This window comes from Barbus barbus (assembly GCF_936440315.1).
Source record: "Barbus barbus genome assembly, chromosome: 27".
Classification (NCBI taxonomy): Eukaryota; Metazoa; Chordata; class Actinopteri; order Cypriniformes; family Cyprinidae; genus Barbus; species Barbus barbus.
In genome coordinates, this window is record NC_136755.1 from 28,221,556 (window position 1) to 28,235,431 (window position 13,876).

Genomic DNA, 13,876 nt, shown 5'->3' on the forward strand with positions numbered 1-13,876 from the left:
CCTACAGTAAGCAAACTGTAGGCTGTCCAGGTCAGCAGGGATGTTGGCTTTGATGTGTGAAAGAACAAGTGTCTCAAAGCACTTCATGATAATTGGTGTCAGAGCGACTGGGCGATAGTCATTCAGACATTTTACTGACTGTTTTTTGGGCACAGGAATGATGGTAGTTGATTTAAGGCATGTTGGGACTACAGCCTGCTGCAGAGACAGATTGAAGATGCTGGTGAACACCCCCGCCAGTTGGTCAGCACATGACTTCAGCGTGCGACCTGGAACTTTGTCTGGTCCTGCTGCTTTATTGACATTGATCCTCCTTAGCGTGGATCTCACCTGATGGCGTTCGAAGACAGGTACCGGCTCCTCTATGGGTGATGGTGCTGTCTGGATTTCCATGCTGTTGGAGTGACCGTCAAAGCGCGCAAAGAACTGGTTCAGGGTGTCAGGGAGCGTGGCATCATGGCTGGACAACGAGGGGCTGTTCTTATAGTCCGTTAGGGCTTTAATGCCTGTCCACATGCTGCGGGGGTTGTTATCTTTAAAATGGCCCTCGATGCGTTGTTGATGCCTGTGTTTTGCTGCTTTAATGCCCTTCTTGAGATCTTTCCGAGCATTACTGTAAGCCAGCCTGTCCCCTGACCTGTAGGCAGCGTTCCTCACTTTCAGTAATGAGCGTACATTCTCATCAAGCCATGGTTTTTGATTTGGGTACACCATGCTGGTCTTGGTCGTTAACACAATGTCAGTGCAGAAGGCTATGTATCCTAAAACAGATGAGCTATATTCTTCCAGATCTGTGCTCGCAAACAAATCCCAGTCTGTATTTTCAAAACAGTCCTGCAGGCGTGAAGTAGATTCCTCATTCCAGACTTGGACCGTTTTGACAGTTGGTCTTGTTCTGCAGATCAGAGGTCTGTAGGATGGAATCAGGTCTATAGAGATGTGATCTGACAAACCTAGGTGTGGAGATGGGGCTGCTTTATAAGCTCTTGGGATGTTGGTGTATACTTGATCCAATATATTATTGTCTCTGGTCGGAAAGTGTATGCTGGTGTGTAGTTTGGGCATCACCGTTTTTAAATCCACATGATTGAAGTCCCCTGCTACAATCACAGCTCCCTCCGGGTATGCATTCAGCTGGCTGTTGATAGCTTCATGCAGCTCTTCTAGCGCTAGCTTAGCATTAGCCCGTGGTGGTATATAAACAGCTGTGATAACAATAGCAGTAACCTCTCTCGGGGTGTAAAAAGGTCTGCATTTTAATGACAGATATTCGATGTCCGAAGAGCAATGTGACTTAATAATGTCCGCCGATGTACACCAGGCATTATTAATGTATATACACACTCCGCCGCCTTTGTTCTTACCAGAGTCGGCCGTTCTGTCTGCTCTGTATACGGAGCGGCCCGCTAGCTCGATAGCCGCATCGGGAACAGCGTTATCCAGCCAAGTCTCTGTGATTACCATAACACAGTTGTTAAGGCGATGTGAAATAATCCTCAGTCTTATTTCGTCCATCTTGTTCACGAGTGACCTGGCGTTTGTAAGAAAGATACTCGGAAGCGCTGGTCTGTGTGGGTTAGCTTGTAGCCTAGCCCGTACGCCGGCTCTCTTTCCCCGCTTTTGCTTCCGGTCTCTTCGCCGTCTTCGACGCCTCACAGGCGGTATGATGAGCGTTCCGCTAAGCTCCTCAGAGCGCAGAATCTCCGAAATCTCCGGTGAGATGAAATTTATGTTTCCAGGTGAGTAATCCTGATACTGATTTCCGATTTTAAGCAGTTCGGCTCGTCCATAGTGTAATTGTTGAGTTAGTGCCTGATAAAATAAACTAAATACACTTAAAAAAACAAAAACGCTGCTGTATGTCTGGGAGCTCCGAGCCGCAGCGTCTGCACGCGCCGCCATGTTAGAGCATTTACAGCATTTTTTTAAACTAAACCTGACATTGGATGTTATAAATATTGCTGCTCCATGACAAATGGCTTGTGATATTCCTCATTTGTGTGTAACGTTGGATAAAAGCATCCATTAAATGAATGTATGAATGTAATGCTTGTTTTGTATTAGAAAGTATATTTTGATGTAAACATGCGAGTGTAGACGTGTTTTACTGTGCAGACTTTTTTTTTTCCGCATCCCACATAGCAGTGCCATAAAATGCAGTGTCAAGTTAATAAAGCAATAAGTTAGTAAATTAGCCATGGTTTACAGTGATTTTAAAACATTTAAGGTGTTAAAAACCCTGAAATCACATTGGATTAATTCAGATTGATGAAAACCTTCACCTTGACAGGACTCTTGCAATGCATGTTTCTGAGACCAGCTGTGAGAAGGATCCTGATCATTTGCTCAACTCTTAGTATTTCAGAGCCTTATAATAGTATGAGTGTGGACTACTGAGTTTGAATGGCTTTCAGAATTTGATTGATTTCTGGATTTTGGTAAGTGAATATTTGATAAATTCTGCCCTGCTTGCATTATTAGTTGTGTGACGGTTGTCTCTCTGTATGTATGTCTAACAAAAATGTTGTACCTCAAATGAGTTGATTTAAGTCTATCATCAAGTTTTCCTGGCTGCTTCATAGACATGTCACTCTTTATGGACACACTGCTGGGCTCCCGTTGGTTTGATTTGTCACTGTAGAATGGAGTATAATAAAATAGGCAATTCAGCAGATCAGAGATAATGCATACACACACACAAGACATTTTTCTGTAATTAATTGCGATTAAAGGCATATTAATATAATATATTTATATTGTCATAATTACACATTAAACCTCCAAAGTAATGTAGAAACAACATAATAACTGTATATTTAAAATGGGTTTAATGGCATCTTTTTACTAAGTAGACTATTAATGAAGGCCAGTATCATTAATACCAATGCTGCAACTAATGTCTCTATTGAATGCATTTTCCCCTCAATTTTAGCCATTAATTATACCCGTTCAACATTACAGTATAATTAAAAGATATTGCTTCTGACATTTAAGTGATGGCCAAGTATGGTGTCCCATCCTCGGAAATTGTGCTCTGCAATTTAAAGGGTCATGAACATGTAATCAAGATTTTTAAATCAAAAAAACATAATTAAGTAATAAGCTATTTTCTGTCCTGTTTTTAACCCCCCTAATCAGAACGCTGTTTGAATAGGTAAACGCCCACTGCTATGATCAAATCACAAATCAAATCACTTTTATTGTCACATCACCACAGCACGTGTGCCTTCGTGAGTGAAATTCTTGAGAGCGTGCTCCAGACACTGCAGAAACAATTTACATATAGACAATTTACATATAAACAATTTACATATAGACATTACCATACATACGTACAGACTTATACAGATGACAATGTGTAATATACACATACATATACTCAGTACACACAGTGTACTATTAGACAGACATACAGTTACCGATACACATTATACACAGTATGTAGTACACATTCTACGTTATATACACACAGTAATATGCGAAGATGCAGCAGATTATATATAAACCGGGTGTGCAAATGTCATGGATGTGCATTGGATGGTATCCAGTGCTGGCAAAAAGATTGTTGTATTTGTGCAGTAGTGTACTGGTAGTCCAGTTTGAACTGTATGGAATTAAAGTGCAGTGCGTGGTATATTGTAAAGTGGGAGTGTGCTGTAGGGTGTATTAGTTTTTACTGTTCATTAGCCTGATAGCCTGAGGAAAAAAGCTATCCCCTCAGTCGGCTAGTGCGGGATCGGATGCTGCGGAGACGTCTTCCTGAGGGCAGCAGAGAGAGCAGTCTGTGGGACGGGTGGCTGGAGTCATTGATGATCCTCCGGGCTTTCTTTATACACCGCCTGGTGTAGATGTCCTGGAGGGAGGGAAGCTCACCTCCAACAATGTGACGGGCAGTTCGCACGACCCTTTGCAGAGCTTTGCGGTTGCCAGCAGTGCTGTTTCCAAACCAGGCGGTGATGCAGCCTGTCAGGATGCTCTCCACAGTGCAGGTGTAGAATGATCTGAGGATGCTGGGGCTCATTTCAAACTTCCTCAGCCGTCTCAGGAAGAAGAGGCGTTGGTGTGTCTTCTTCAGCACTGCATCTGTATGAGCGGACCATGTGAGATCCTCAGTGATGTGAACACCGAGGAATTTGAAGCTATTTACTCGCTCCACAGGTGTCATGTCGATGGTGATGGGTGTGTGTTCTCTGCTCTGTCTCCTGAAATCCACCACCAGCTCCTTGGTCTTATCGATGTTGAGTGAGAGGTGGTTCTCTTGACACCATTTAGTCAGGGTTCTCACCTCCTCTCTGTAGGCCGTCTCATCGTTGTCAGTGATCAGGCCTATCACCGTTGTGTCGTCAGCAAATTTGACGATGACGTTGGAGCTGTGTGTTGCTGTACAGTCGTGTGTGTACAGGGAGTACAGGAGTGGGCTGAGGACGCAGCCCTGAGGAGCACCAGTGTTGAGGGTCAGCGGGGATGAAGTGTTGTTGCCCATTCTGACCACCTGACATCTGCCTGTCAGGAAGTCCAGGATCCAGCTGCACAGAGATCCGTTTAGTCCCAGAGTCTGGAGCTTCTCAACCAGTGTGGCAGGCACTATGGTATTGAATGCTGAGCTGTAGTCCACAAACAGCATTCTCACATAGGTGTTCTTATTTTCCAGGTGGGAGAGAGCAGTGTGCAGGGTGAAGGCAATAGCGTCGTCTGTGGAACGGTTTCTGCGATATGCGAATTGTAGGGGATCCAGTGAGTCAGGCAGCACAGAGCAGATGTAGTCTCTGATGAGTTTCTCAAAGCACTTGCTGAAGATGGGTGTCAGAGCAATGGGCCTCCAGTCATTCAAGCATGTGATTTTATTTTTCTTTGGTATGGGCACAATGGTGGATTTTTTGAAGCATGCGGGAACCACAGACAGAGAGAGGGAAAGGTTAAAAATGTCTGTGAAAACCCCGGCCAGTTGGAATGCGCATGCTCGGAGCACACGGCCTGGGATGCCATCGGGACCCACAGCCTTGCGGATGTTCACCCGTCGGAAGGATCGGGTTACATCTGCGACAGAAAAGGAAAGTGCGCTCGCCTCTTCTGCTACAGCCGCGGGAGCGCGCTCTGTGTGAGCGGTGTTGTGAGCCTCGAAACGAGCATAAAAGTGATTAAGTTCGTCCGGTACAGAGGCGGCAATGTTCACAGTAGCTGGTTTATTCCCTCTGAAATCTGTGATGTTATTGATACCCTGCCACATGCTTCTTGCGTTGTTGGTTTTGAATTGTTCTTCAACTTTGTTTTTATATTGTCGTTTGGCAGCTTTGATTGATTTCCTGAGATCGTAACTGGCTTGTTTGTGATCGTCAGAGTTTCCGGATTTAAAGGCAGATGTCCGCGCTGACAAGGCTGCTCGAACATCGCTGTTAATCCACGGTTTTTGGTTGGGGTAGATGCGGATTGTTTTTGTCGGTACTACATCCTCTACACACTTCCTGATGAAACACGTTACAGTATCTGAGTACGCCTCTATGTCGTCATCAGACGCTGCCCGGAACATGTCCCAGTCCACGTGATCAAAACGGTCCTGTAGTATAGCGTCTGATTGGTCCGACCAGCATTGAATTGTCCTGAGGGCGGGTGCTTCTCGTTTCAGTTTCTGCCTATAAGCAGGCAGGAGCAGAACGGAAGAGTGATCCGATTTGCCGAAAGGTGGGCGGGGGAGCGATTTGTAGGCGTCCCGGAATGGAGAGTAGCAGTGGTCAAGTACACGATCACCACGCGTGTTGATGGTGATGTGTTGGAAGTATTTTGGAGCTATTGTTCTGAAGTTGGCTTTGTTGAAGTCCCCCGTAACAATAAACGCTGCATCTGGGTACGCGGTTTCCTGCTCACTTATATTCCCGTACAGTTCCTTGAGTGCCTGGTCTGTGTTGGCTTGAGGGGGAATGTAAACAGCTGTGATTATGATCGCTGTAAATTCCCTCGGTAGCCAGAATGGTCGACGCAGAAGCATATGAAGTTCCAGATCAGGGGAGCAGGAGGATTTAATAGAGTGTAGGTTCCGTTCATCACACCACGAGTTGTTGATAAATAAACAGACGCCCCCACCTCTGCTTTTCCCTGTGAGCTCTTTCGTTCTGTCCGAGCGGTGCACGGAGAACCCCGTAAGCTCGATGGCTGAGTCTGGAACCACTGCAGACATCCAGGTTTCTGTGAGGCAAATAATGCAGCAGTCCCTTGTTTCCCGTTGGTATGAGATGCGTGCCCGCAGTTCACAGAGTTTGTTGTCCAGTGACTGAACGTTAGCCAGCAAAATAGTTGGGAGAGGAGGTCGGAGGGGACGGCGTCTGAGTCTGACAAGGACGCCGGCTCTCTTCCCCCTTTTCCGGCGGCATTTCCTCGGTTGCGATCGTGCGGCCCAGACAAAGGGCTCTGATGCGGTGTCTGTAAACAAGGCGCCGGCGTTCAGGAACTCAAAGTCCGGTTTGCGTTGCGCGACGAAGGAACCAATGTTTAAAAGCGTGTGTCTATCGTAGACAGTTATACTGACAACATCTAACACGTGAAACAACAAAATAACAAATAAAACATAAGAAACATAAGAAAAACTGCAGAGTTTTCTTGGCGCTCGCAACACGGCTGCCATGCTCGGCGCCATCTTGGTAACAATGATTGGCTAATAGTTGTGTATGTTTGACAGCGTACATTCCTTATAGCTGGACGTTGCTGTCATTTAGGTCAAAAACGCATAAATAATTCAATACATATCAAACGATCTGTAAGAAGAAACAAAGCAATAGTGATCCCGTAATAAAAACAGTTACTCACACTTCTGTTTCAACATTACTGTCGGATCCAATAGTCGGCACAGCATCGTATTTTAGTTTCAAACTGTGTCTTGTTTGTTAATGGATCCATGGTAGAATGAAGTGAACAAAGGATCGAGTTCTTACTGACGCAAATAAAGTTCATTCACTCTTTCCTAATGTTGGGATCAGAAGGAAGGCAACGCAAACACTATTTTTCCACAATTGTCTTGTTGTCTTCAGAGCCATCTTTACTGTTTAGTTTCTGCGTAGACCCACGCGTTCGCCTCGAAAACACTACATGCTCGAATCGGTGGGCGGGGCTAAACAGGCAGTGATGTAGAAGCAGGCGTTGATCTTCTGCGGAGGTGGTGCTTATCCACACTATTACATCATACAGTAGAACATTCCAAAACCTGTCTTTTTGGCAGAGTGCCTTCAATATAAGCTGTTTTTAGACTAACAACAAAGTTTTGAGTTTTGAAACTTGTTGGATGTTTTTATAGTACAATGACTTCTTTGTCAAAAGGGAATTTTGGTTTCTCAGTTCATGACCCCTTTAACCCATCCAAGTGCACACACACAGCAGTGAGTAGTGAACAAACACACACACACACCTTGAGCAGTGGACAGCCATTTTCTGCAGCACCCAGGGAGCAATTGGGGGTTTGGTGCCTTGCTCAAGAGTCTCACCTCAGTCGTGGTATTGAAGGTGGAAGAGAGCTGTTCATTCACTCCCCCACCTACAATCCCTGCCACCACCGAAAACCGAGCCCGCGACCTTCAGGTTATATATATAGTCCAACTTTCTAACCATTAGGCCATGACTGCCCCAAAAACTTTTAAAGTGAGCTTAAAACAATCTTCACATAAGCTATAAATTGTATATGAATAATAATAATATAAATAGAATTTAGTTTAATTTTTATAAAAAAAAAAAAAAAACGGCCCTGGATTTTCTCCCAAATAGGCCCACCACAACTACAAACAGTCACTACTATTTCACAATATTACTGCAATGATGTCGCATTTATGGCAAATAACATCACAAAACCCATGATGACCCTGCTGACAAAAACAATAGAAACCATCACAGAAATTTGAATGATTTCCACTACAAATATTACAAACCATCAACTTTTAATCATTAAAACCTGTTTAATCATTTAAACAGTAAATTTGAAAATTCATGGATAACAACAATAATTATAATTTTAGCATTAGAAACACTACTGGGACTAAAGAGCTTATATATACTGGTAGCTTAACCACTACAGAAATATAAAAAAGGATTTTGGTAATCACCAATACTTGTACCTAAGATCAGTTGATGTGTGTTCTCCCTCCAGTTTTCCTGGCTGCTCCATATTCTTCATGGACACACAGCTGGACTCTGGTGAGTGTGATCTCTCACTACGGAATTGAGTTTAATGAAACAATAGAGCAGAGTAGAGATAAGAGAGAATTCAAAAATGTTCTATATCGAGTTGATCTATCTACACTTGTACCACAGATAATTTGTCCTCCCTCAAGTTTTACACACTCAAAAAAATGGTTTTGGGGCACTGTTCGTTCTACCCAAATGTTTTTTGTTAAAATAACCCACATATATTTATTTTCCCATCAAAACACTATTGTATTGCGTTTAAGTAACTTGAGTTGTGTAATGGTCCACTATACTTAATTATCAAGTGTTAAACGAACGTAAGTGGTTTGATTGCGCGATTCAAAAAACCGGATGTGACGATTTCCAACGTATTGGATGAAGACGGCGCGCGCCATCGAGGTGACAACAACAAGGTGCATGCGTGCGTGGTGTCAGAGCTACCAGCCAGGTAAGAAATTCCGAATGCAAAGTGTTTAATTTATTTTAATGTTTCGTTAAGTCTGTTCTGGGATGCTTTCAGTATTGTTTAACTATCAAATATTGTGTTGAATGTGTTGATTACGGTATTGATTGATGATTGCATTCGATTAAAAAGATGCGAGTTTAATTGTGGTTGTGGAAAACATATGTCTATGGTGGAAAACGCATAATTCTCTGTTGTGTAATACTTAATATGTATGTGTGCTCGTGGAACAAATTATTTGACAATAATTCAAAATGGTTTCCAGTCGAAGTAACGTTAACTTAATGAAATGACTAACGAGGGACATTCTAAAACGTTTAATGTGGCTAACAGTGATATTATACAGATATAAATAAATTATAATTAATAAGGTATGTAACGTTACAGAATTTGATCTTTCAATATTAATTTCTCAGTATTAAGTATTTAGACAGCTTAAGCATTTATAACCTGTGAGTAAATGTGCTTTTCTGTACATAGTATGCTTTATTAGTATGATGTTGTATGGTTAGTATTAGTACATTAAACACATTAAGCGTTTTAGAATGTCTAATAACAAAACCTCCCAGTGCTTTAATCTAAGCTACAGTCCCAGTAAAATTGGCTGAAGCTCTGAAGCAAGCACAAATAAGGCCACATTCGTCTGTCGTAGACTGATATATTTTGGCATGTTTTCTGATGTTCTTTTTTATGACAGTATGTTTTTCATTATGTTTTTTCCAGTTCATCACTGCCTAAATTTGGTGAAATGAAGGAATGCCACAACTTTATTGATTGAGAAAACAACGTTTTGGCTAAGGTAAGTGAAGCTCCTTTTATAGGATTTATAAAAAGTTGTAATAATTTTGCAAACTTTGTTACAACCCACGGCTCGGCACAATGATAGTATTTAAAGTTTTATGAATTACGCTAAAGCACTTATTATTGCACTGATTGAGTATTAGCTGTGAGCAGACAGTGTAAATCAATGCACTGTAGAAAACAGTGACCATAAATGAGAAAAAACAAAGTTGGAATGTTATTTAAATTAAATAAATTATTAAATTAAGGAAAACAAATTATAAATCAGTTCCATATCAGATTCCAGATGATCAATGGCTTATGCCGCGGCCACATTAGACTTTGAACATGCAAAATTTCTTCGGGCACTGCAACGATTGTGATATGAAGTCGCACCCTTTTTTTATAAACATGAATTCAACATATAACAAGTAGTAATGTAAAATGTAGAAAATATACAATCTACGCGACTTAACTGCAAAAATATGAGATGGCAACAAGATGTCCAATAAAGTCCAAACACTGAAGACCAAGCTCTTCTCTGATGTGTTTGAGTAAGGACTCTAAGAACTGTTCCTGGAATGCCAGAATGTTAATGTTAAAAAAAAGGGCAATATTTTGATTTTCTATTGCAGGTTACACTTGTTGTATTTTTCAATGTTCAAAATTGTTGAACTTAGTTGCAAGCTGCCTATTTGGTGCTCGGTGCATCTGTTATTTTCTGTGAAAGATGTCTAGTACATTTTAGCAGTAATGTCATTTGATAATTGTTAAACATATCGTTAGACACATTGCCATCTGGACATTTTGGTTTGCATGGAGGATTTTTTTAATATTATTGTATTGTGTAAATTTGTAAAAAAAAAAAAATATATATATTTATTTTACCGAGTTTTAATTTACACTGAATTTGCAGCAGTCTTTTGACTTTTTTGAACAATGTGTAAAAGTAATTTTTGCTGATGTTAATACATTTGCACAAGTTTAAAGAGCAGGCTGTTAAAAACAGTTTATTGCAACTGTTGAACAAATACAGTTTGATAATTTGTTACATATCTTGTCTTTTTATGACTCTACAAGACAATCACACACAAACAAATGCTGCTTTTAAAGGAGTAACTTTAAATAGATACTACTGAGTTAAAGTAACAAGAACTAATTGGATGGAACCACTGTCCATAATTTAAATGAGTTATTTGAAACAAATCTTGTGTTTGTTGAATGTAACCTATTTGGGCAGTTTTAAATAAACTACTGCATCTTAACTTAACCGATTTAAGTTACAGGGAAGCAATTCCATTGATTTAGTTCAACATTACTATTTCACATAGATTCTTCCCCATTCAGTTGTGTTGTCCCAACACAAGGAGTTTACATAGATTCAAAAAATACCATTGATGTTAATAAAAAGCAATTTGCTTGTGTGGAACCACTGTCCATAATTAAATTAAGTAAGTTTAAAGAATCATTTTTTTGAGTGCAGGCTGTTCCATAGACTATTCATTCTTCACTCTTCATAGACACATCTATCTATCTATCTATCTATCTGCTCTTAATTTAGGAAAGAGCATAGAGAACCCATGTAATAACTTCAGGGTCTAACTATATCTCAGCACTAGAATATAACAGACAATAATTCAGAATACCTTACCAATCATGGCAAATACCCAGAACACCCTGTAAATTAGAAATGCAATGTATTTTCTGTAGAATTAAGATCAAGATTTAAATGTACCTGTTTCCTGGAGAAAAATCTCCATCTTTGAATGTTTGTTTGTCCTCCATGATTCAGTCAGTCTTCATGGAACTGCACATGTGTAGGTCTGATGAGACAGAAACAAGACAAAATGACACACAAAAGATTCAAATTTATGAATCTGCTCTTTTCTGTTTACTTATAGGCGCTCAAGCTTATGGAAGCATATGGGTAGCAAAATTCAATTTGAAGTGTAATATGTAATGCAAATATAAAATGCAACTGAAACGTCATATATGTAAATGTCAATGCATTTAAAAAAATAAAATATATTTAAATCACCATTTTGCTACCCTTTTGCTGCACATTTGGCTCAGAATGCATTTTGAAATTCTCACTGCATTTTCCTACAATTATCACGTGGTATTATGATGAAAATGCAATCCCAAGTGTCCTACCCCTAAGTCTAAATGCATTTAGGAAAAACAGCATTTATATGATAATTTTACTACAATTTTTGCTTGGACATGTTAAACATATCTAATCAATTTGGGTAATACATTTTCATTTTGCAACTTATAAAGCTTTAAAATATGTTTTTAATTTGCATATTAAAATTAGCGTAGAAAATGGCAAATTAAGTTATATAACTGAATTTAAATTTTGCACTAAATGTTGCACATATGTATGGGAAAATGTACATTTAAATACAGAAATACATTGTCATTTTACATATTGCATAGACATTTTGTATATTATATTTCAAATTGAATTTAGCTATATGCTTCCATACAAGCTTTTTGTTGCAGTTAGATTACTAACCAAACTTACAGTAAAATGAAAATTAAATACATACAGACATATTATGATGCACAGTTTATGCATTTGAGTTAGAAAAAAAGTGTATTTTTAAGCATGCAGCATTTTTGTTGTTCATTTTTATCAAGCCACCAAAGACAATGAATAGGCTATAGACTATGATGATCAAGATCACTATGCTTCCTTACTTCATGTAGGCCTACCTCACCTTCATCGAAATGTTAGGATACTCAACACAGGTCCCCAAAATGTCCCTAGTTTCTCATGTATTTACACTAAAATAATTCCGGTTAGACACTTTGATGCTCTGTTTTTCCGAATAAAAGAATCTTAAACTGGCAGGTGTGGCGCAGGTAGGCCACCTACTTTCACTTTGTTTGGAGGAAGACAAAAAGGGCGCATCGATCAACATTTAGAAATATACCCTTTATAGACCTATATTTTTGTTCCATCTATGTACCATTTGGATTTGTATAACTTTCTAACGTCAAAATTGTCGCTATATGCCAGTAAATGTAGATCAAACTTCAAAATTGCAGAAACGTGTTATAATTTTCTTTTGTGACTTCACTACAGCGAAAAAACAAGAAAAAGTGTCAAATGCAAGCACATGCTTAATGCTTCTTTATTCTCTATGTTTAATATTTAGCCTAGCTTAAAGCAATGATATTCGCATTTGTACCTGAAGACTCACCTGGAACGAATGTGACGTTGCAGCTTCCCAAATGGTTTATATGCCATCAAGTAGAAACTCCTGCATAAGCTATCATTAAATATAAGGCTACAATTAAACAAACATTCGGCTACTAAACGTAGATTTTCGATTTTTTTTCTGATCTAGTTATGTCCAGGTGTAAAATGGCAGGCGCAGGTGAAACCTGAGATATACTTTCACTTTCACACTGTTGTGTGTGTGTCATGTGTTCCTGCCTCTTGTGCCCATATTTGGTTTGTTTCCTGTCCTTGTTAAGCGTAATCATTAGTTAATTCTTGTCTAGCCGTGTTCGTCTCGTTATCTATGATTTACCTGTGTATATTAGTCCTGTCCGTGACACACGCCCGGGGCAAACACTATGTAAAGGCTAATATTTTGTGTGCTTGAAGAGCGGAGAAGTAGGTAGTTTTGTCGTCTAGCCAATATACTTTTGTACGTTTTAAATATCCTGTGCATAAGCACTTAATTTGAGATTGTGACTAAGTGTATTAAACAAGAAGAAAAACTAAGCACACATATAGCAACCATAAACGTTATATAACCTGTAAAAGCTGATGAAAGCATAATGCGATGCACTTGCAGTTACAGCCGTTCTAATGACAGACAAAACACTCCAAAAACCTTTTGAAGTTGAATTTCATATAATGTTAAGTGCATTAAGTGTAAAGTCTGATACAATACCAACCCTGAGGACGGAGTGTTGTTTAACTATTGATTTTTTTCAGCTTCTATTTTTTATATATGTTCATGAGTGAAAGAACGATTTTAAAAATGCCCATTAGGAGCGACAAAAGCTAAACAAAAATGCCTGCTTTTGTTCCAAACGCTGTAACTTAGTTGGCAAGATATTGACAGATTCGACTTTTCCGGATCAATAACTCGCGAGCAAATCGTTTTTAATACACAAATGACGCCTCTTTTCCTTTTTAGTGATGTAGAAAACGAGCTACAAGCGAGGTTTCCTCAAAACAAGGTTTCCTCCGCTCTGTATAAAATACATTGATCTAAATGCGCTGGCGTCTGAGAGACAAGTCCTAAGGGAGCGTCTGCAAAGTGCCAAACGCCAATTGTTTTTACTAATAACATACTCAATAACTTTACACTAACGCACTCTACTGTCACCAAATTCAATTTACACATCACTGCTCTCCTGCTGGTTATACTATAACACTCATTTGGAAAGTAATTGCTTTGTCATATTTTTTATGAATTTTTATTATGAATTATTGTTAATAACTTC

At 39.7% G+C, this 13,876-nt stretch overlaps 1 protein-coding gene across 1 annotated transcript in view; it reads right to left on the bottom strand.

Moving 5' to 3' along the window:
* LOC306847542 (NLR family CARD domain-containing protein 3-like) overlaps window positions 1–12,794 on the bottom strand; it is a 42,615-nt gene extending 29,821 nt beyond the window's left edge. The window contains exons 1-4 of the mRNA XM_079381531.1: window positions 12,616–12,794; window positions 11,142–11,229; window positions 8,094–8,189; window positions 2,531–2,635 (exon numbers count right to left, since the gene is read on the bottom strand). Coding sequence (XP_079237657.1) covers window positions 2,531–2,635; window positions 8,094–8,189; window positions 11,142–11,191 — 251 coding nt within the window. The 5' untranslated portion in view covers window positions 11,192–11,229; window positions 12,616–12,794. The remainder of the gene's footprint in view (window positions 1–2,530; window positions 2,636–8,093; window positions 8,190–11,141; window positions 11,230–12,615) is intronic.
* Window positions 12,795–13,876: the final 1,082 nt, after the last annotated feature.